This window comes from Archocentrus centrarchus, chromosome 18, assembly GCF_007364275.1.
Source record: "Archocentrus centrarchus isolate MPI-CPG fArcCen1 chromosome 18, fArcCen1, whole genome shotgun sequence".
In the NCBI taxonomy this organism is placed as follows: Eukaryota; Metazoa; Chordata; class Actinopteri; order Cichliformes; family Cichlidae; genus Archocentrus; species Archocentrus centrarchus.
The window spans coordinates 15,150,990-15,175,143 of NC_044363.1; the positions used below are offsets into that span (position 1 = coordinate 15,150,990).

At 41.9% G+C, this 24,154-nt stretch overlaps 1 protein-coding gene across 2 annotated transcripts in view; it reads right to left on the reverse strand.

The window, feature by feature from the left end:
* LOC115796792 (phosphatidylinositol-binding clathrin assembly protein) overlaps nt 1-24,154 on the reverse strand; it is a 108,290-nt gene that overhangs the window by 77,475 nt on the left and 6,661 nt on the right. For both annotated transcript variants that reach the window (XM_030753225.1, XM_030753226.1), the window contains exon 2: nt 212-354. In XM_030753225.1, the coding sequence (XP_030609085.1) occupies nt 212-354 (143 nt within the window). The remainder of the gene's footprint in view (nt 1-211; nt 355-24,154) is intronic.

Consider the following 24,154-nt stretch of genomic DNA (forward strand, 5'->3'; position numbering starts at 1 on the left):
GTCAGTCACCCTCCCACTCCACTGATGTTGATCGTAATGCACAGACATGAATAAAAGATAATAATAAAAAAAAAAAAAAAGTGTGTGTACGTTTGGATTTATGAATGTGTGGGCGAGACAGGGTTGAGTAATAATATCACTTATTGATGTAGCTTGCTCTGGCTGCCCTGGAGGGCTTTTTGTGTGTGTCTGTGTGAGAGAAGTCTCCTACCTCGTTGCCGTACATCATGAGGTGGTGGGTGGTGATAAGGGCTTTGAAGACCACCACCCAGCTGGAGTTGGCTGTGCGCTCAAACAGCGTGTCAGCCAGCTGGGGAATGTTCACGTTCATCTCATTGGTGCAGTGGATCAGATCTGGCCCAGACAAAAACAAAAAACAAAAAAAAAAAAAAAAGAAGAAGAGAGGGTTACACAAGAGAAGAGAACAAAGAACAGAGATGAGAAACGCTTTTAAAGATAACCCTGACTGAGAACGACGGCAAATTACTTTTCACACAGAGAAAAATGCAGATGCACAGACGCAGCAAGGACCGACAAACACCAAGCAGGAATTTCATCTGAATTCTGAAGCGAATAAAGTGTGAAGGACAGGTGCTACCCACAGAACTATTTCTCCTCTTTTACTCAGCTGCACTTTTCCCCTCTTTTCTGCTCTCTCGTTCTCTCTCTCGAGACATTTTAGCAGAAGCTCGTGTGTCACTCATTCACCCAACCTGGAGGAAAACTGAACCTTTGAGAGCACAAATGTCAAGACCAAAAAGAAAAAAGTACAATCTCAGAAACCACAGGTAAGGAGCGCTCAAAATGATGGTTTTATGTTGTGACAGTGACATTACACGTCAAGTCTTTTACTGCACATACTGGTCATTAGTGCTTAATGTTAATTAAATGTTATTTTCAGCAAAAACTCCAGTAGGAATATGAACATTATACATGGAGGTGTGGGATTATTTTTGTTTTAAACCGGACAAAACCTGCAAATGTGCAGTCAGTGCAGCACTAGTATCAGCAGGGTTCAACATAACCCACAGGGACCCAGGGCCAGTAGGAACGTATGCTGGGCAAGTTCACTGACCTTTTGGGGCCACTTACAATGTTACCACCAATCAGTTCACCTCTGAAGGGTGCTGGCTAAAATGAACCATCACAAATGAGCAGATTCTTCTTACAGTCAGCATGTTCATACAATTTAAATGTCAATAAAGGTGATCTTTCTAGCTGTTCTTATTCACCACGGTTTGTTGTACACAGCCACAGCATGAGTAAATGAAGCAAAAGCTAATATGAAAGCTGTCTGCAGACAGATAAACATTTAGGTCTTTAAATCTGGCAGGTTTCTTGTAGCCTCCTCCTTTGGGTACAAATTTCTTTTGCAGCCACGCTGTCTCTTTCTAGCAGCAATACCTGCAGCCTGCAGGGGTGAGGGGCACAGCATTTACTCCTCCTTCAAACACAAATTTCTTTCTGATAACTCTACTAATAAATTACAATATATTCTTATAGATTAAGCTAGCAGTAGTATATAAAGTAATTCAACTGGCTTTTTTGTGGGCCAATAAAGTCTGATCTACTGGCCCAGTGAAAGGGGGGGGGGGGGGGGGGGGGGGGGGGGGGGGGGGCATTATGGTCAACACTGATTATGCAATATTTTTTTCAACTTTAGTAAAGTCAGCAAGTCCCTGTCAGACACACTGGAAGTTGCACATCTGGTCTGTTCTGCACGTCTTTATTTTTAATGTGTTTTAAAGTCTTGTTCTTTACGATATCTTCGCATTAAAAGTGGAGGAACACAGCTAAGCTCCGTCTGCCACCCACCCTCTCCCTTTGGTTGTGGGTTGCCAGGTCGCGGTAGGAGACGAGTTTAAAAATCATACATAAGGTGTGCATCGTGTGTGTAAACTGAACTCCACAAACAACCCAGCAGACACTGGTTAAAATTAGATAAATACAAAACTATATACAGATGTATGAGTAAGGTCTGGGGCTGAGTTTCCCCAGGAGATGGACTTATAATCCAGAAGAACCCAGAAAAACCAGTGTTGGCAGGTATGACTGAATTAGCAAAATCCAAACTACACAATGGCACATGATAAAGTGGTGATTAGGGATGGTCATGATTTGTTAAAACTTGAATAGCTGTTAAATTACACAAAGACCAAAAAAAAAAAAAATCCCTGCATAGTTCCTCCGACTACTACTTATATATCTGTACTTAATTTTTAGAAGGTGGCAGTAATGAAACTATTAAAACAACAAAAACAGAAGAGCTTGATATGAACCAGGCATCCAACTTGGAAGGTATGTGTCTGGCATGAGGAAATTATGTGCTTTTGTAACAGGAGAAACATGCACACCGTGGACAGCCATTAAAAAGTCCCAGAAGCTACTCTGCTAGGTAAAGCTACCCCACCACAAGTCTGCCACAACTAAGCTCAGCCATATGAGAGCAGTTTTTGAGGGGGGGGGGGGGGGGGGATAGTTCCCTGTGAAAGAGTGGTTTTGTTTGAAATGCTCGACCCAAGTAGAGACTTCCACCTAGTTTGTGTTCATTTATGCTATTCTAGTATTCTGGAACAGCAACACAGGTTTAAAGTGACTGCTTGTTGTGCAGCCCTCAATTTTGCGCCCATCTGAGCTCGGCCTGCGCAGACGGGTTGAAGCTCAGAGGGATATGCTACAAAAGCTTTAAAAGAAGAAACTTTTCTTCCTGTTTCAACTTCTTCTGCTGCTATACCAGCGCAGATACGAAGGCATTTCTTCTGAGTGGTGACGCCTGACACTCAGGAGAATACCGCAGCGATGCTGACGTGCCTCTAGTGCCAGCATAAACGGTGATGTCACAGCTGACCCACGCAACAACCAATGTGATTAAACTAGACTTAAGAGTTATTCCAGGAAGAGAAGAGCACTAACTTTTTCCTGTTTACATGTGCTGACCCCTTCAATAATATGAAAATCCGCCCCCCCCCTTAATATCCACTTCAGAGACAACATGAACAAAACAGGCATCCTATTTTTGTTTTATTAGATGAATAAATAAAAAGTGTTTATTGAGCTAGGGACGTACGCCCATCGTATAAAATCCTCTTCAGCTTTTATTTCAGCTCAAAGGTGCCTAATATGATCTGACCAGAATCTAACAGCTTGGCCCCACCTCGCTGTTCTTACCACTTTAAATGGAGATCGATTGGAGGGTCTCCTAGCTTATTACACAAATTCAGTGTCTCCACTCACCACATGTAACACCCTGAGCGAGCCTCTCAAGCACAAACATCAATACAGACACACACGGTTAAATTGATCATTCACACCAGATATCAGGGTGTTTTTTGTTTCATTTCTCTGGCGTCCACAACCACTTTCATTCCTTCTCCTTTCTCCCCCCCAACCCTCCTTTATTCTTCACCACAGGACGTTATGAGATGCCAGCTTGCACACCTGGTAACTACGGAAACAGCTTCTCATTAAACTACCGGAGGACTGTAACAGAGAGACTCCCGACGGGGAACTTCATCACCATAATCAGGTGTGCATGTGCACGAGCGTGCACTTTCATTCAATATTACCAAAAAAAAAAGTCATCATACCTTCACTCACTTAAGGCATTATCTCCCTCAAGTACTTACATTTACAGTAACAATCCACAGAAGACTCCCAGTCCCATAATCACTCATTCATTCAATGTGCTACCTCTCCCACTTACACACACACACACACACACACACACACACACACAAGTCGTCTATGCGGTCAATAGGAGAGGAGAATAATGTAACACAGCACAATGTATCCATTTAGCTGCATTTAGCCAACCAGAACAACATTTAGAGGCTAACAGAGTGTAGCTGGATTGAAAACGCTCTCACTGACAGACCCACCTTGCCTTTGTTTTTCTGCAGCAGCAGCCCCCCCCCCATACACACACACACACACACACACACACACACACACAAGTCGTCTATGCGGTCAATACAAATGAGAGGAGAATAATGTAACACAGCACAATGTATCCATTTAGCTGTGTTTAGACCCACCTTGCCTTTGTTTTTCTGCAGCAGCAGCCCCCCCCCCATACACACACACACACACACACACACACACACACACACACACACACACACACACACACACACACACACACACACACACACACACACACACACACACAGAGCGCTGCATGACATTATGATTGGAACCAATATCTCTGAACTGGAAACAGGCATCGAGAGCGACTGGTGGCTTTGTTAATGAATTTGTCTCCTCGCTGCTCCGTCTTTTCATTATTGATGCTAGCTTATGTTTCTGTCTATCTTTCTTCCATCTGTCCATCTCGCCTTCTTTTTTAGCAGAGCTCATGTTTTTTCATTAGGTCTGGAGTGGTGTGAGAGAAACGGAGAGAACTAAAAGAAGGACTGATTAGGTCTGTGGGGACGCTCGTGCATGAGTGTGTACGTGTGCGAGTGATAATTTAAAAGAGGGTACATGTGCTGACTTAATCAGGCAGAGTGGAAAGCATTAGATGCCACTGATCCCAGACCGGCGAGCGAGAAAAGGGACGGTGAGGCAATTGAGACAAATATATGGCTGAGGGGAAAAAAAGAAAAAAAAAAAAGGGAAGACAAGGTAAAGAGAAGGAGACAGGGAGACAGGAGCAGATGTGATGAGAGATCGAGAGTCCTACAAAGAGGTATAAAGAGGGGACATAAAAAGTGATGAAGAATAGGGGGACAGAAGAAGAGATCGATAAATGAGACGAGATTATGAGACGTGAGACATGAGCATCCCTTCATCCAGGCAATTTGCAAGAATCCACACACAGCTCAACAAGCCTCCTCGCCTCGCTTTATCTCTGCTGCAGAAACACGACTGTGGATGCAACCCCCCCCCCACCCCCACCGAGTACACACCGAGCAATTATTCTGACCACAAATGGAAAAATACATAAGTTCGAGTCTGACAATCCTCAACGGCAAGGCTCTGACCAACATGTCAATGTCCTACAACCAATTACCTGCACACCAGCTTCACAACAAATGCAGCCCGGCTAATTGGCGCCCACACATTATAAGATGGACAACAGATGACTGAAGCAGTCAGTGTACAAGGGCGCATTATAAGACGTCTCAGAAGTCTCATTACAAGTGTATTCTTAAGGCTGCGTCTGTGGAGACTGAAATGGCCTTTTCTCTGTTAAGTTAGCCAAGTACTGTATTCATTATGCCGGGTATAGCAAGCTGCATTCAGATCTGCTCTTAGCTGAAATTAGAGCTACGCACCAGACTTCAGCTGCGTCCACACGGAACGATTCTCTCATCGCGAATCGCTTTGAAGCTGACTGTTGACTGCTAGCAGATATTACAGGCTCCGGTTGCCTATGTAACACCTAACGTATTTACTATTAGGTCATATTTGAATCAACGGCGTCACACACACTCATTGGCAGTCGCTTGAACCGCTCACCTCAAAGTTGAGTAAATTATATCTTGGGATCCATCCACTTTGCATCTCTAGTGTGTATTTTTTTCCTGTTGTCACTTAAAGTCATGAATGTCACTGAGTTTCTTTGGTCTCTGGTCAACATGTCACTGAGATGATGCAGCTTGCAGCTATGACTTCACTCACCAAATCTGAATAGCAAACATCTTGGATGGTCTGTACCACACCTACACAAAAATAATGTTGATGCCCACCAAAGGACCAGAACTTCAATGACTTAGTAGCTCATCTGGCTCACAATCCATCAAGATCCACAGGTTATTGCCTATAAAAGGATAAAATGTAACCTTGTCTTTGATCACAGTTTGGGTGAAGGCTCATTAGGTGATCACTGTGTGCAAGTTTGATTGAAATCTGACTAATATTATAGGAGGAGCAGCGATTTTGTAAACAGCTGGGTGCCAATCCCCTCAGTCCTTCAGCAAGACGAGCAAAAAACTCAAGTAATGCGTCAGCACATTTTTTTTAAAGTGGGAAGGCCAAAAATTACTCTTTGCCTTAACTAAATACATACAAATCATGTTCGTCATCCCCAATGCATCCTTCTGAGCCTGTAAAAACCACAAGCTCACATAAGCAATCTATAATATTTCTCAAATTATTCCATAAAAAAAAAACTCTCCAAAAAGGCACCAACAGCTCAAACACATGCAGCGGTGGTGAGCCCCATCAGGCAGCTGCCTATGTTGGGACACCTGTCAGTCAACGCAGCCACGCCCCTAACTAAGTCAAAAAATTCACCCCTCTCAGAGTCATTATTTAAAAAAAAAAAAAAGGGGGGGGGGGGGGGGGGGGGTTAATCATACAGGCATTTTTTTTGTACTAGGCTGTAAACATGCTTTTCAGTGCTGTAGAAGTTACCATTTTATTACATTAATGGAGAAGGCAGTCATCTGTTGCATCCCTAATTAACTGGCAGGTAAAGGAAGTGATTCTCAGGTCTAAACAATTTTTGGGAGGAAGAAAGCTCCAGCCTAATTTAGAACAATGACATACAAAAAATAAATAAATAAATTTAAAAAAAAATAGGAAGACATCTGTGATATGCAGCTGCAACCCTTACTCAAATAAACAACCACCTTTCTACCTTTATTCTGATAGGACGAGATTAAAAAATAAATAAAAAAAAGAAATACTCATTTTAAGTTCTCGCCTGTTAAGCTGCCATCCCGGGAGGATAACTGTTGCCTTATACTAATTAGTGCGACTAGCACACGAGGGAGGAATGAGTGCTGAGTAAATGATCTCATCCCCAACAGTGACCTCCTCTGTTCCTCCCTGATCTGACTGAGATCCATTGTTGCTGGCTGCCTGTTGAGCTCCGCAGCCTTTGATTAAACCACACCCAACCGGAATCTTCCTGGTACCGAGAGACCGGCGTGAGAAGCCAGAGGAGCCAAGCTCAAAATCTGATAAGGAGTTTGCGTGCTTGTGTGCGATAAACCAACAGAAAGATATAAATGTTCTGTGCCGTTACTCATATGAGCCTATTTTTTTCCAATCTTGAACAGGAAAGACTGCCTATTTGAGAGTGAGTGTGTGAGACAGCAGGTGGTTAAATCAAGCAGATGAGGAAGAAGGGCTGGGAGGGGAGGAGACAAAGACTGCATCTGGCCCAGCTGGCTACCTTCTCCATGTGCTCTCCTCTCATCACTTCATCCACCTTTAAGTCCTCGCACATCCAGCTGCTGCAAGGGGATGCACGCACACAAACTCATGTTTCATCTCCTCCTGATCTGCACACAAACTATTAGAACAGGTTCACTAATTAACCGTCTGTGCCTGCCTTCTCTCTCTCTCTGCTTGTCACTTTAAGCCTCCTCTTTCACTCCCTCTGCTCTTCATCTTCTTTATTTAATCCATTTCAGCCACACGGGATCAGCTGCCGCGCTGTAAGATGACACAGCGGTGGCAGAAAACAGCTAAAGAGTCCCAATAATCAACAAGCATTAACTTCAGCTTCCTATGCGGTCCAAAACCACAAAAACTCATTATTGCTGCTGTTAAAAACTATCATTACCATTGATTGTATAGTAGATCTTGTTCCAACAGGAACGCACACTCAACCAGATTTTTGTGTCGTACTAAAGCATTTTGCCAAATAAAATCAAGTCGAGGAAAGGACAGGAACAGCTGATTCAGTGCTACTTTTATTTATGATTTAAATGCCCAATACCACATCTCAATTCCCTAACTTAGAGATTCAGAGCTCTACGATTTTTTAAAAATAGAAAGGTCAGAAAATAAAGAGTAATATTAAGTAATTTTTACACCCAGTGTCTTTGTTTCATTAGCTCATTTTCTTCTCTCTCCCTCTTATTTATTTATTTTTTAATGTATATACTTCAGGGCACTTTTAAACTCAATTACAAAACTATCAGTAAGTCCTTTAGGATTCCAAAAGATTTTAATAGAAAAATATGTTTAATTTTGGAACCAGTCCAAAAAGATTTTTTTTTTTTCTCAAATAAATCACAGCCTACCTGAAGTAACTTCATGACCCACTGGGGGACCCTGGCCCACGCTTTAGGAGTACACAATCACTGGGCAACTGGCAATTTTTCCTAGTTGCAAGGAGGTTGATCCCCTATTTGAGGAAAGCTATTTGTCATCTAATATATTCCTTTAATATGGTGATGTGATGGAGTTTAAAAAGGAAAGATTACATTGTTTCAACATAAAAAATTAAAGCCTGATGTTATGTTTCCATCACTGGACTGAGAAGCATTAGAACCCCCAGATGATATTTGGTATTTTGTTATTTCTTTACATTTTTCAAGCAAATGTGTCAAATACACTCTACTTCCAGCTTCTCAATCCTGTCTTGACATTTTACAAACTTCTGCCGGGACACAATGGGACATCAGCGCCTTGCTTCGCATACCTGACACAGTCAGTCTCTCCACACTTAAGTCCCTTCAGAGACCCCAGAGAGGAGGTCAGGTTCACATAGCTGGAATTCCTGAGGAGAATCTATCGGGACAAATCCACAGAGGAGATTTTAAGCGTTTGACTCAGATTATTATGAAGAGCAGGCGTGTGAGTTCACACACAGCTCTATTAAATTACTCTGAGGGAACACATGACTGCCTTTGTAACTACAATCCTGTCCTACCAGTCTTCATCCCTGGAAGATACTATAGCAACTATTATAATATATACTAACTATAGGTATGCTAACTACACACACACACACACACACACACACACACACACACACACATGGTTCACATCAAAAATGGGCATAATTTTGAGTATTAAGGTCAGTGTATGTACACGTCTCTGTAAAGCTCTAGCTTCAGACTGCTCCAAATGCAGCTTTCGATGCCTTTGCATGGGTCTGGTTGACATCAATGAGAATTTGAGTGCTCCCACCTTCTTTCATCACAAACTTTAATCCATTTCACTGCCCATGAGTGCTTTCAAAAAATGTTTTTTCTTCAAGACTCTACTTTCTGAGGAGCCCAAAACTAAAAATAATGAAGTGGAAATGAGTTTACCGTATTTTCCGGAGTATAAGTCACACTTTTTTTCATAGTTTGGCTGGGGGTGCGACCTATACTCCGGAGCGACGTATATGTGACATTTATAACACATGAACCAAAATACTCCCGCCACTTGACATCTCCGTGAACTGCAGCTTTAAGGCAGTCTTGCGTAACCTGTGGGCGCAGTGGATGATGGATGGAGAGCACAGCTTAACGGCAACTGGGAGAATGCGCCACCCAACTTTCCTGGAAGTCATTGGATGGATCAAGAAAACATGGGCTTCAGTGACAAACCATCCTGTTGGGATTCAGAAAGGCTGGAATAATTGGAACTGCAGCTGACGACGAGTCTGACTAACGCGACACAGAAGAGGAAGCGGCGCTTCGTCTACGGAGTGTACGGAATTGTTTAGAAGTGACACCGAGGATGAAGAATTCAATGGATTGATGGTTTGGTTAACTTGTTAGTATGTTCTTTATGCTATGGTTATCTGAATAACTTAATGTTACGTTAACATACCGAACACGTGTTCGTTGTGCGTCATGTAGCTGAATGTGTTACGTTAGCATAACGTAGGCGTAACCGTGTTCGTCCTGTTCTTCAATCCATTATTATTTTAAATTGCCGTTCAAGATGGAATTTCTGCTCTGGGTCTCGGATTCTATCAAACCCCCCCCCCCCAAAAAAAGTGCGACTTATAGTCCAGTGCGACCTATATATGTTTTTTTCTTCTTTATTATGCATTTTTTGGCTGGTGCGACCTATACTCCGGAGCGACGTATAGTCCGAAAAATACGGTAATAAGCCACTTTAACGATTCTGTTAGAGATGGGTCTAGTCGAGCTGGAGTTATCTCTGAATGTCTGGGTTTTTTGGGGGGAGGTGACAGTGCTGTAGCATTTAGCACCGCTACCTTGCAGCAAGAAGGTTCTGGGCTCAAATCCATCTGGATATAACAGCTTTACTTTTTTGTCCAATTACAACACTTAACACAATTGACCTTGTGTATTGCCGTTTTTTATGACAATGATCTCAGGGATCAACAATGGCTGGAGTGGTTGCCAATAGCTTCCCATTCAAGGTCATTTGATTTTGATTATCTCACTAGGCACAACAGGACAGCTGGAGTACGGAGAAACCTGCCCAACCTTTTCAACCGCATGACAGAGCATCACCTCTTCTGCAATTGGTATGGATTCACAGTTTTCTCAAGGACCACTCTATGAGCTGAATAGCTGAAGGCCTGAGCATTAGCCACGCGGTTAAAGGATGATCCTTCTAACTTCTCGGTTCTAGTCAATCCACAGGGAATGGCTATTATCGAGGCTTAATAGCACTGCTAACTAAAAACAGGAGCACTCCCGAAGAGCTGAATGACCTTGCCGGGCCTGCAAAGGTACTAACAGGAGGATATCCACACTAGCAGAAACCATGCATATGAAAAGCCCAACACTGAAGGCACTGGGAGGAGTGCAGCCCCAATCTGTTAAAGATTAACACTCCGCAGAATCAGCACCTTGTCTGGCATATACTTGTAATCTCCTTCTCTCCTCTCTGTCTGTCTTTGTGTTAGGGACCGTAGAGAGGTGTTGCCTCAAAAGAGGATTCCCCCTCCACTCTTCCCTCCATCTTTCCTCCCCTCTCAAATCCTCCCCGATAGGAGGAGGAAAAGGAAAAGAGAGGGGTGTAAAGAATTGTAAGCCTGCTAAATTTGAAAACATCTTTCCTTTTCTTTCTGGCTTTTCAGTCATACTAAGACAGCAATTTTTTTTTTAAACCTCTAAGAAGGCTTTTTGTAAATACTGCGATGAGTGGTTCAATATGAAAACGACAATGCTGTTTTGTACTGTTGACAGAGGAAACAAAGCTTCTCCTTTATCACCAGAGGCTCTCTGTCGCATTCAATTCTGTCTATGATTGATCACTTTACTGGCAATGTAGCCAATCAAGCAGCAGATGTTACACCATTGATCTGCATTTATGTTTTCACTGTAAGAAAATAAAACAGTGATGTGACTCAATGTCTGAGTACAGCAGCACAAAATTTACTGTTGGGGTTAGTTATAAGCTTCCATTTACGAGCAGCACATTCTTTTTTATTCTTGCACAGGTGGCTTAGAGATGCAGAAAATGCCAGGAGACTTCAGTTCAGTTTACACTATATTAAAATGATAAAACATCTTGAAAATCACTGAAAGAAAAAAAAAGTTCTCCCCCCCCCAAAATATAGAAATTGCGCCTGTTTTTGAAGCATATAATATATAATGCAGCTAAGATTAAAGAGAACAGGAGCTAAAAACAGCATGATTCCACTGATAGATCCCTTTTAGACGTGTGATACATGGGACTTGGAGCACTTCTGTGAGCGAGTGTTGTCACTATCAGCTCTTGTGAAGTTGTTAAACTTTCCTCCTCCATTATCTTTAAGAGCAGAATCCATTTGCTGCAGCACGTCAAAGAGCTGCCCCCCCCCCGCCCCTCAAACGCAGGATCTCTCCCGTGTGTAGCGTCTAATGCAAATCAGAAACAGAGGCAATAAGATTAAAGCTTATCAGGTACTGTGTGTTATTGCTGTTTAAACCATTTTTTTAATGAGCTCAGCAACTCATGAAGATACAAAAGGCATGTGAAATCCCGCACGTCTATCTACTGGTACAATGGTGAGCGCTGTGCTGAGTGTGTAATTGTTTGGCCAAGTAAGAAAACAGGACTTTAATGTCTAAAGCAGAATTTACGGTTCAGCAGGGACAGCTCGTTGGCAGACCGCTGGCAGAGCGGGGACGGCTCGCCTACCTGTAGAGAGAGTCTGTTATTGATGGAGCAGATGCACAAAGTAGGTGGTTCAACTAAAACTTTTCATTGTGTATAACACTGTGGGCCACTCTTGCTTATCCTGTTGTTGGTCTGTCAGCGAGCCACGGACAAGAGTGAAGTTCTTGCATACAAAGAGCTGAAGTTAAACCGAGTGTTAAAAACAATGAGAAGTGTCCACTGCAGCCACTGTATCTTTTCATCTTTCCCATTCTCCCGTTCCCAGTGAACTCTGCTGTTTCTCCCTTCCCTACTCCGGCCCACGGCTCAATCAATCAGTATTCGGCAGACGTATAGGTCTGCCGCTTCTAGCTACGTGCAAGAAGTCTGAATGGAAACACGTACACAGATGGTCATAAAGTATGCTTAAGAAGAAGAAGAAATTTCACAGATTTTATTGAACTGTGGAAAACGTTTGAAAAATTACCTACCAGCACCTTTTATTGTGGACTTCAGGAATGTATCAAAGGTATACAGCAAATCAGGTTCGGGCTGGGATTTGTGAAAACTAAACCAATTCCAGTGATTATTTTGCTATTCCCACACATTTTTGAAGCTACATGCCAAATATTTTCTTGCTCCAGCTTCTCAAGAGTAAATATTTGCTGTTTTTCTTTGCCACAACTTCATGTGGTTGTAAAGTGAACGACCCTGGGTACTTGGACTGAAGAATTTTTCACTATGGTCTGACATTTTTGGCAAAAAATTTTTTAAGAGCTGCGTGTTAAATCTTACACCACAGATGTCAAACCCATTGTAGTTAACGGGCCACATAGGAGCCCAGTTTGATCTACTGGACCAGTAAAACCACTGCAAAATATCCAATAAATAATTACCTCCAAAAATGATTTTCCTTTGCTTTCCTGTGTGAAGAATAAATTCTGAACGGCTTATGGTTCCCAACCTGAGACTTCCTAACAATATGAAGTGCAGTTTTAACTGTGTGCCTCAGTTTTCCCACACTGTGCAGTAAATCAAAGAAACACTCATGGTCACTGGCAATATCTTTGCTAGGAAGAAGGGCAGGCTAGGATTAAACACACAATTTGGACAACCACTCTCATTAAATGATCTAATCTTGAGATATTCAAGTCAAGTCAAGACAAGATTCTTTATTTGAAGAGGGTACCCCTGCACAATAAAACAGAACAAGACCACCACTCAATCCGATAAATACATTAAAAAAAAAAAAAAAAAAAAAAAAAAAAAGAATAATTTACGTAGAAAAAATAGAACTGTAAATATAAAGCCTATATACAATTTAACCAATATACAATTTAAGAACCTATACAACTTCCCATATGTACTTCTTCATCATGTTAGCTCATTGATTGCCTTGATTGATAGGGGTATAAATGAATGTTTGTACCTGTTGTATTTACAAAGAGGAACCCTGTACCTCAGTTCATGATGCACTTTGCTGCAAATGGGCTGTATGTTTGATCCCAGGTTTTAATGCAGATAGATTTTGAATTGAGAAAAAAAGATAACTGCAAAAATCTGTATATGGAGAGAAAAGTACAATACAAACACAAAATACAAGACAAAGCAGAAGGACAAAACGGAGGTAGCATGGGAGCAGGAGAAGCAGAGAATTAAGTGGAGGGTAGAAACTAAGAGTGTCACCAGAAGTTGGTCTATTAATAGACTAGCTCTGGTTCTGGAGCTTTAAATCTCCCCTTGAGGTCTTAAATAAGAGCGGTTTCCCCTCTCCTTTGTGCCCCTGTCTCTCTCTCTCTCTCTCTCTCTCTCTCTCTCTCTCACACACACACAAAGATAGACTAAAATAGAGACTGAGACAAACTCACTCCTTTTCTCCAACTGCACTGTTTTCATGGGGGGGATTCGGGAAATCTTGTCAAGTGAATAGGTTTGAAGTCTCTGTGCGTGCACGACTCAGAGTATCTGTGCATGAATGTGTTCTGGGGGGTGTCTGCCAGCTTCTGTCAGGAAAAAAGTGATGCCAACAGAGAGAATGGCAGGCAGGCATTCGGATAGATGTTCATGCACACAGGTAGAGTAGGGAAGGAAAAAATAAGCAGTTGAACCCAGCCAAAGGCTCTGGAGAAAACACAGCTAAAAATAACCAGACATCAGAACAGGACGGGAACAGACGCACTGAATGTTCCCAAACAACACGCACAGACAGACAAAGCCTGTTTCAAACCCTGCGCTATCATTACCTAATACACCAAACCTGATCGAGTTCCCTATGAACTGTACAGTACATTGGATTTGTCCAGGCAAAGGTTTCCCTTGAGAAGGACACTTAACTCCAACTCAAGCATCTAAGTCTCCCTGAAAAACAAAGGTTAACCAAATGACTGGGTCTCTTCTTTGCATTGTGATAACTGTGCTTCCAGAGGTGTGTCAGCAGGTACAGGATAATGTGCTATGAGTGGTTAATGCCTTTTTTCTGTCTACTGTTTAGTTGATCTAGAGCCAAAATGCTTCAGAAATAAATGAGGCTTCAAAGTGCTTGTTGGCTCTAGCTTTTATCAGTTGCTACTAGGTTACTTCTAGGACCAAAGGTTCTCAACTAAGACCAGGAATGACTAAAACACAGGTTGCCCCTTAAATTTTTGACAAAAATGGCTCAAATTGGGGTAAGTGTCAATTTTCAGATCAAACGGGTACTGTATTCATCTAATTTCATCAAAATTGGGCTTGAATAGTAGAGTATGAAATGCAGTTATTGGATTTTAACTATATTTGACCTTTTAACCCCTAGTCTGACCTTGGATTTGACCTTCTTAGTAGCAGAAAATCTGTCAGTATTGCCTTTGAAAGTATTCATGACTTGTAGCAGCTGCACCTGTCAAATACATATAACCTTTGCATCTCCTCTGGGAGTGCCCTATACTGTTAAAAAAAAAAAAAAAAAAAGACAAGTTCGGTTGTGAGGACATCCAGACAGGCATGAAACCAACATATCTACACTCAGTGGCCACTTTATTGGTAGACATTCAACTGCTTGTTCACACAAATATCTTAATCAGCCAATCACATGGCAAAAGTAAGTCAAACAACCACTCATTACACCTAAGGTATGCAGAAGAGCATCTCTGAATGCCACAGCATGTTGACTCATGAATCAGATGGGCTACAGCAGCAGACGACCACTCCTGTCAACCAAAAACAGGAAACTGAGGGTACAATTCACACGGGCTCACCAACGTTGAACAGAAGATTGGAAAAACATTGCCTGGTCTGATGAGCCTCAATTTCTGCTGTAACATTCAGATAGTAGAGCCAGAATTTAGTGTCAACAACATGAAAGAATGGATCCACTTGTCTTGGATCAACAGTTCAGGGTGCTGAAAGTGGTGGTGTGTAGCCAACAAATCTCCAGCAACACTGTGATGGTATGTCAATATGGACCAGAAATTTCAGAGGAATGTTTCCAGCACCTTGTTTAATCCATGCCATGAAGAATTAAGACAGAAGAAGGCAAAAGGAACCCAAACTGTTACGAGCAATGTGTACGTAACTAATAAAGTGGCCCGAGTATGTACATGTCATAATATTCTGGGTAAACTGATGTTTCTCCAAGTCACAAGATCTGGCAGGCTAGGCTCTAAATAAATCCAGTCCAGTTTGTTGTGAATTGAGGTGGAATAAATCTGCTCTGCATTCTAACATCCATCCATCCATCATCTTCCACTAATCCAATTCAGGGCGGCAAGGGGGGCCTGAAGCCTCTCCCAGCTGCCACAGGGCAAGATAACATTACATATAAAATATGCAGTACCAGTCAAAAGTTTGGACACACTCACCCATTCATATGAATATGCATTTAGAGGTGAAATATCATATAAAGTAACCATAAACAGATGATTGACAAAAGCTTACAATTTATGATTAAAACTTGTCTAAATAATGTAATTTGGAAGTGTTTTGAGCCATTTATCCTCTCTACTTTTAGCTAATTTGGACTCCACAGTTTCCTGAAAAATAACTGGGCTTTGAAGTTTTTTTTTCTTGGAAAGACTGAAAAAAACTGAAATTGTGGGGCAGAAAATCAACACAATACACTTAAAACATCAGAACGTGTCACAGAAAATGGCAGAAATGGATGGAAATTGTTTGTCACTACTCTCAATTATTATGAACAATCATTTGAGCCACTGTTACTATTAAAGTATTGTCGAGTGCTTTTTTGTATAGGATATTAACAAGCCACGAGGGAAGCTGTTTCCTGATTTTCTGTACATTAAGTGACTACAAGTAAACACAGTCTGGTTTAGGCCATAAAAAGCTGAAGATGAGTTTAACCTGATTATTTTCAAACTTATAATAAGTTGATGAGGGAGAACACTGTGTAAACCATGCAAAAGAAAATTAACTATGTGGGGATTTTCCTCCAATTACATGACTGAAGTAATGAAATATAGATAGCTAATTTAAAGCCAATTAAGGTAAATATTTAATGACTCCTGAAATATGCATTACACACTTAATAAAATTAAAAAAAAGAAAAAAAAAGAAAAATAGGCTTCTCCTCTGAGCACAATTGGTAATGCAAGCTCCTGTTGACTGTGCTTCAGTATCACTACCTGCAAATTCACTGACTGTGCAGCGGGCAGCATGTTCGCAACAGACTGAAGCACACCCCAACCCGTCTCTCACACATACTCAACACTTCACATCACGTGCATTCCCCTGTGCTGGGCTTGAAATGGTCAAATCCAAGCAGCAGTCAGCAGTAAACCGGTTTTCCTGGCCGCTAGTCTAAACTGGGCCTATCTCTGCTCTGCAGCCAGGGAGGGGTTTTCCCGCTCTGTTTAGATAGCATTAGACTCACCTCACAATCACTTAAAAACCAGGCGTCCCCGCTATGTTACCCACCAGCTACACCCAGCACTGGCTCTAATCAAGGGTTGGAATCAATGAAAAGCAAATAGCAGGAAATAAGCTGGCCTTTCTGTGTCCTTTAACATCCTGAATCTTTTCAGTTCTCTGAATACTTTCTTTGATGGGGTTCAGTGGATGAAAATAAGTCGCTCCGTGTGTGTACTCTGTGTAATGAGAGAGCAGAAAGAGTAAAGAATGGACAGGGACAGTGACAGCATGACAAAGAAGGGCACGCAATGTGAGGAATTAAAATTAAAAAGCAAATATACTGATGTATAAAGTCAAACTGACTTTTTTTTTTTCCCCCTCCCCTGCAGGAGATAAAATAAAGCGTAACCCTCCTGCAGCTAATGTGCATGTGTCTGCATTTTTCTGAGGAGGGTTAAGCTATTTTGGATGCATTTGTAGAAACAGTTTCAAAGCTTCAGGCCAGACGTGCTCGCAAACTCTGCGTACACTGCAGTCTGGAATTTTTGCTGTTGTCTTTCCTTCTTCAACAAGCCCACATAGCACTGGCTGTCAATAAGAAATAACTTTAGACTGTCTGTTCCTTTACAACTCACTGATTGCCTGTCATATTATTTCATCACCCGCAGAGTCACCGGTCTGGCAAACGTGTGGCCCGGGGTCCAGAACCAGCCTGCCAAAGGGTCTCATTTGACCCTTTGGATTCTCTCCAAAGGTTGAAAGCTGCAGTTTAGTCATAAACCGCTCCAATGTTCTATAAAATCCTTTGATTTTTCATTGTGGTGGTGGTGATCCCCGGCAATCTCCAACCACGAAGGTTGGTCAGTGATTGCACTAATTTTTTACCTCTTCCCTGTCTGTGCAATTAATCAAATTTCAATTTTGGCTCCAAACAATCGAAAGACAAGTGACAAAAAAAAAAAGATTATTATTAACATTATTTTGTCACATTACACTCTGCAAATGTACTCTTAGCACTGATTTATGCTTCAGAATTGACTCTTTGTGGGGTCTACAATGTAATCTACGCAAGTGGCCAGTGACGTTGCACTTATGCTTGTGCAGGTGCATTATGTGTTAATTACTGAGCTGGAAATCTACACCACAACCCACACTGTAACCCAACATCCCAAGAAATGTAACTATAGGTCGGGGCAACGCAGCCTGCAAGGATTCTGATTGGCCTGCTCAGCACCATCAGTTCCTCCTGTGCATTTCCGGTTACTTTTAGGTTGCAGTTTTTTGTTTGTTTTCTGGAATGAGTGAGAACAATAATCAGCATCTCAATATAAGGAATAATAAGCATAGCATCACTATAAGGACTCACAAATGTAAGCAAATTCCTGGAGGGAGATTGCTGAAACCATCAGAATGGATATGAGGGAATGAACAAAGAAGTGAAATAAAACCTAGAGGGGCAAATTTGCATCCAACAAACTGACCACATCAAACAGCGAAGATACAGGAGGGAAAAAAAGTCCCAGTATTTTGTTTCTGTCGACCGGCACCACATGTAAAACGCCGGGACACAAGGTGGTATCTGCACCATCTGCAACACAACCAATTGGATGAACCAGCTGAAGTTCAAATTCCACAGCACTGCCAGTATAACCAGTATTTGCTTTGTTGACCTGAATAATTCTAATTTAGTCTGAAGCTGAACATGTTCTCTCTTTGCTCTGGGCTATAATGGGTAAGCCTCCATGTTCTTGGATTGAGTTAGTGACTGGAATTAATTGAATATAAATTTTGCATACGTGTACAGGTCTTTCAGTATGTTGTGGCAGTGCACTAAGATGTGAGCAAATGTATTTGGTCTAAATAACTTGGTCCTATTTCTTCATAGTATTATTAGTCATGATAAGTGGTATTACCATTCTATTCATCTACTGATTTATTATTTGTGTGTAATTGATAATGTATTTATTTATATTGCAATTTATTTATATATTTTAGTAATATTTTTATTTTCAATTTAGTATTTATTTTCAAGAGATTGTAGAAGTGCACTAGATTTCAAGGTATTCACTGTTCTTTAAGTGCAATAAATGCAGTGTGTTTACAAAGTCACTGAGTAGTTGTTAAATAATCGTAATTTCAATATTGACTAAAATAATCGTGATTATGTTTTTTTTTTTTTCCATAATCGAGCAGCCCTACCCAGAGTGGCTGACCAATTTTTTGTCGCAAGTGGATTGCACAGGTTGGCCAGTGGGAGGTAACCTGTCTCAGAACGGCAAAGATCTGCAATTACTCTCGCTCTAATTTATAAATGACAGAGAGATTACCAACACACTGCAACCCATCTCCAATATCATTTATTTCTCCCAGTGGGGACACAATGTAATGAATCACACAAACCCAAGTTACTAAGGTATGTGGCTGGTGATTTACTGTAAATTGAGCTACAGAAAATTAGGTCTTATTTTGCGCCTGTTGTGTCTGCATTAATTCCCACTAGAAGTGCTTATTTGGAGGGGGGGGGGCTCAAAGCTGTGAACGCAGTGCCCAAACTCGCCCTGAGCCCCATATATTCCCACTCCACAAAACACAGGGATTTTATTGAAACAGAGCAGAACTTAACACGCGCGCCGGAGGGAGGAGAAGAATCCCAACGCAAGACGCATACATGGAGACGTATTTTCCAAGATCGATACAAAATGAAAACATCTCTCTCTGTCTTTTCTCAGCAGTGCGTACAGATGGCGCGACTTTCATGTTCCTCTCTCTTTACTTCCTTCAAAAGGAGCCATTGCATAACATAAAAAATGTCTGTCAAAATGCAGCTATTAATGGGACAATATTAGTACTTTAGAACTGTGAAGACAGCATCTGACTAGGAGTGATTTCAGAACTGGTCCCCCGCCTTTGAAGCGACCACTTCAAAGCCAAGGAGACTGCAAGTTCATTGCACACGGTCACGCCGCCTTCTCCAACCACCGTTTTCCCTAGAGTGCCTATAGCCTTAGGGAGTGAGTTAAACGGTGTCTTTCACTTGGTGTTATGGTTTTAGCTCTTTTAAGATCCTGACTTTCAACACATACTTGTTTACACTTAAGGGGAAAAAGTGGGATGGGTGGACAGATATCAGCTGAACAACTGAAGGCAAAGCATTTTTAATTCTACTAACTCTGTCAGGCTATTTTTAAAAGTCTAACAACAGCAAAAAAAAAAGTTAACAATAACATTTGTCCTTAGACATTAGGCTAACTGAGTGGCTACGTGGTGTAGTGGTTATTCTTTCATTCGCCTCACACGTGAAAGATTCTCAGTTTGATTCAGGGGATTCTGAGGACATACAAACCCAGGTTCAGTGGGGCACAAACTAGTGTACTCCCTGTGCCAGTCTCAAGCCCAGCTAAATGGGAGGGCTGAGTCAGGAAGAGCATCCGGTGTAAAATCTCTGCCAAATCAAACAAGCGGCTCCATCCACTGTGGCGACCCCCTTGGGAAAAATGGGAGCGACTGAAATTACCTTCAGTAACAGCAGGCTAATTACATACATTAGTATCTATACAGCTTTAGTCAGTGTCTAAAAACCATCTTTAAGCTCCCCAAATTAGCACACAGAGGCTCAGGTAAGGCCTAAAATAATTTTAAAAAAACAATGCCATTGAGTTCACAACTCTGTTACAGTTGGAGCCATTTACACTCCACATCCTGTTTGGCAATCCTTTGGGTTTTGAGCAGAAGGCAGCAATACTGTGCTGTTTTGAAGAAGCCTTATGAATTGGCTAATCACAGAAGCCTCATGCTCCGCAGGTACCTGATGATTTGATTATTCCCTGTATCTTGGAGAGGAAAAGATAATTGCTCCATGTTGTTCACAGCAGAGCTCCCTCAGCTCCATTCTGTACAACTTACTCTAATTATTTTATTTGTCTGGTAATTTCCAAGTTAATGAAGTGTTTATGTTGAAATACATTTATTTATACAAGTATTTAAGTGTATACAGTTAGGGCCATAAGTTTACAGTTTTATACATAGTTGCACATGTTCAGAGGCTTTTGCATTTTTTTTTATTTTAAACACATACACATTACATCTTAAAATCCTACACACCTGTAAACATATTCCAGCACACATGCACGACGAAGAGCATTGAAGGTGACCTGCGAGCTGCTGTCTGATGTGGAGCCATAAAGTTTGAATGGGCACCAACCCGCTGGAGGCAGAAACACAAACCACATAAACCTGAGCTTAATAACCCGCTGCACACAGGATCTCCATTTGCCTCCTAAACAAACCCAGAGAAACAGACTGTCACCCAGACAGAGTGAGTCAAAGCGTTGGTGTGAAGGACTACTCTAGCACCACATCAATTTGTCATGTAAGTGTAACCCAGTTTTAAGGTTTGGCTAAAAATGGCCCAATGCAATATGATGTAAAAGGACATGTGGGCCTGCAGCTCAGCCAGCTGGCAAAAATGATGTGGCATGTTGTATTAAGCTACCATAACCTTGGCTGCTACTGAGCAGAAAGGCCTGAAAATAACAGGATATGCTGACCAAGACTCTTAAACGGCATGTAGGATAAAAGCGACCAGAGTAGGAGGGGAAGACAACACAAGCATACAGGCAATATGGTCATTTTGACCCTGGCAGGCCGTACACAACCTTTGGAACTGCTATCATAGAACAAGAAGCAAAACTTCCAGTAAATGCTCAGGTCAGCTGCCTACGTCTGCAGAGACTGCGCAAGCCTCCAAACATGAGTCAACACATCCATGTGGGCAGACACCCAATAAGGCTCTACGCTGTCAATCTCTGCACCTGTGTGTGGCCTCATAGCAGTTTTTGATTAGCTCCATCTGCACTATTAGATATAGAATTAAACAGTCTTCTCTCCGATATAAAGACCCAAGAAATGATTAAAAAAAAAAAAAAAAACAAGCCTTGTGGATCCTGGAACACAATTTTTCAGTGTAATGATGCAACATCATAGGGACAACTCCAGCAGCACTGCTGACCATCAGAGACACAGCAAACATTTATTACTGGCACTGTTTACTTAGAGAAACCCCACAGGCTACATCCAAAACTGACTCACCCAACTAAGGGAAGTGTAGGGTGGAAATGAAGGCAAATCCACCAGCCAAACATGCTTTTACCATCCAAAAAATATAAATTGTCTCTTTGGGTTTCATTTCATTAAGATAATGTATTCAATCCTTTAATTAAACTATTAACACAAGCTTAAAGGGGTCAGATGAAAATCTGAAACAAAATGATTTTAATACACTGCTCAAAGGCAAATAAAGCCAGTGCTGAATACAAGTAGTCTTGACTTTTTTTAAAATCTACTGAACCTGAAGGATCAAAGCTAATTCAACTGTTTTGCAAAGGTATCGGATGAAGATGTGGAAGACATGTGCGCCATAGTGTTTTACTTATTTTATTTCATCACTACTTTTAACATTTACTGGCAGGAGTCGTGGACAGCCTTCTGAAACTGTTAACTTCAGATTCTTCTCAGGTAAAGCCTCATCACTAAAACAATTTTCTGATACATCTCCTGCTGACTTTTTTAATTTCCACCTGCACGGTACCATAAAATGACTTGACCCAAAGGTGGAGTCGCTGTGGTCAGTGGCTCAGAATGGGGCTACCACCAGAAATTCACCAATATTTCGCAGACGTCACCCACAGATTCTGTCTGCCAGCATTTTCTTCCTGTGGAAATGACCCCAACCTATACTGGCTAACACTTTTTAGTATCAAGTGTTAAAATGTGGGCTGATTTTAAATGGAGGTCAAGAAGGATAAAGGTCAAGGGTCAGGAAGGTTTAAGTAGGAACACGCCCACTGCACATCACCAGCAGTAATTTCGCCCACCGTCGCTTGGCATCGACAAATGTCTACGATCACCACGTCACAGCTAGTTGCTTCCTGCCCCTTGGAGACCCAAAGACACATTCCTCTGCTAGCTGACCTTTTTTGCTGTGCACTTTACTGACTGAAGAGCAGCTAGTCCTTCAGACCAGGATGTGCTTGAAATAAATTGGTTTGTTTGACCGTTGCCGTGCCACATCTAAAATGCAGAAATTGGCAGAAGTTGGTTTGAATACTGAGAATAGCTTCAGCACTGCCTCTCTCACCGGGTCAATCAGATCTACAGAATTTGATAGTCAGGCTCTGTAGTTCTGCTGTTTGAGAGGCAGGGTTTGAGACACTGCTGGAAAATCCAGCGAGTTATTCATCCAAAAAGCATGGCAACTTTAAGGTGCATCACGATGTCTTCTTGACACCTCCACTTGTCTAGGCCAGCTCTTCTTCAGGTTTGGGCTGAACAAAAGACAGACATAACATTTTTTATCTCCTTACTTTTAAAAGCTCTTATTTGGACTAAAGTGTGCCAAAAATACTTCTGTAGACCTCGAGGTCTCTGAATCACCCTAAAAGGTTTCATTCACCTTCCCTCTGCATCTCAACCTTCAAAAACAACAAAATACCTATTTCGGAGAAAGCAGGCTGAGGATTCAGAGGAGGCTTGTTGTGAGGGTATCAACCAGAAGCTGGAGCAGGCAGGGACTGCATTATCATATACATCACTTCATGCACACCTCCACTAATGTGTCTCCAGTGACTCTCACATGAGCACCAAGTGCCTCTCCTGTGATGTCAAGGTATGAATTGTAAAGAGTCCTGGAGAAACTTTCCCCCTCACCAGTCATCCAGTAAAGTCAATAAATGGCAACCGCACAAAGTAATTCTCCCACTCGCCATTTATTTACAGTTGGATATTCCATCACCTGAATCACTGGGAACTTCTATTAGAGCCCACATCTACAGAAAAACAAACACCCAACCACTCAACTGCATAAACAAAGGTTGTTAAAACAGCAGAGTTACTGAGTCGACAGCCAATTTCAACATCTAACCCCACCCCCCGTCAACTAAAGTCCATTTAGCACATGCCAGTTGGCTGGTTTGATGCCATGACAACAGAGCTCTGGTGAACAGGAAACTAGACTTTAGTTTAAATGTCACAACCTCTCCCTAAGAGCTATAACATTGCAAAACAATCTCAATGATGAGAAAAATAAAGTGTGCCCATGTGTCAGTCAGCCACTTAGAAAGGCTGGATTCAGCAAACAGCATCTCTCACCTTGACAACATGCAAACTACAAGCAGGTGTGCAAGCGGAAACAGACATATCCCAACACACTGTGACGCTCCGTCACTGATTTTTATGATGATAATCTCCATAAATAGAAGAGCTTTTCAGTGCTGATGGGGAAGAACTCGTCACTTTTGCCACTGACTCACACGCCGGGGTTAATTGAGGTGGACAGTCCCAATCATGACACTAAATGGCTTTAAAACGGCACTTATTTTCGCCAGTGGCGCATGAATGTCATGGCTTCCACAGCTCACGGCAGCCCTCCGAACCCCTTTACACGCTCGCCGCTGGCAGCTCTGAAAGGCGTCTGCCAGGGTTATTCGGTTATTGGGTCTGGATGCAAATATGCCTGTGAGATCATTCACAGCTTGCTGTCAGACAGTCACAGCTGCTTGCAGTGAATTTGTGCCAAGAG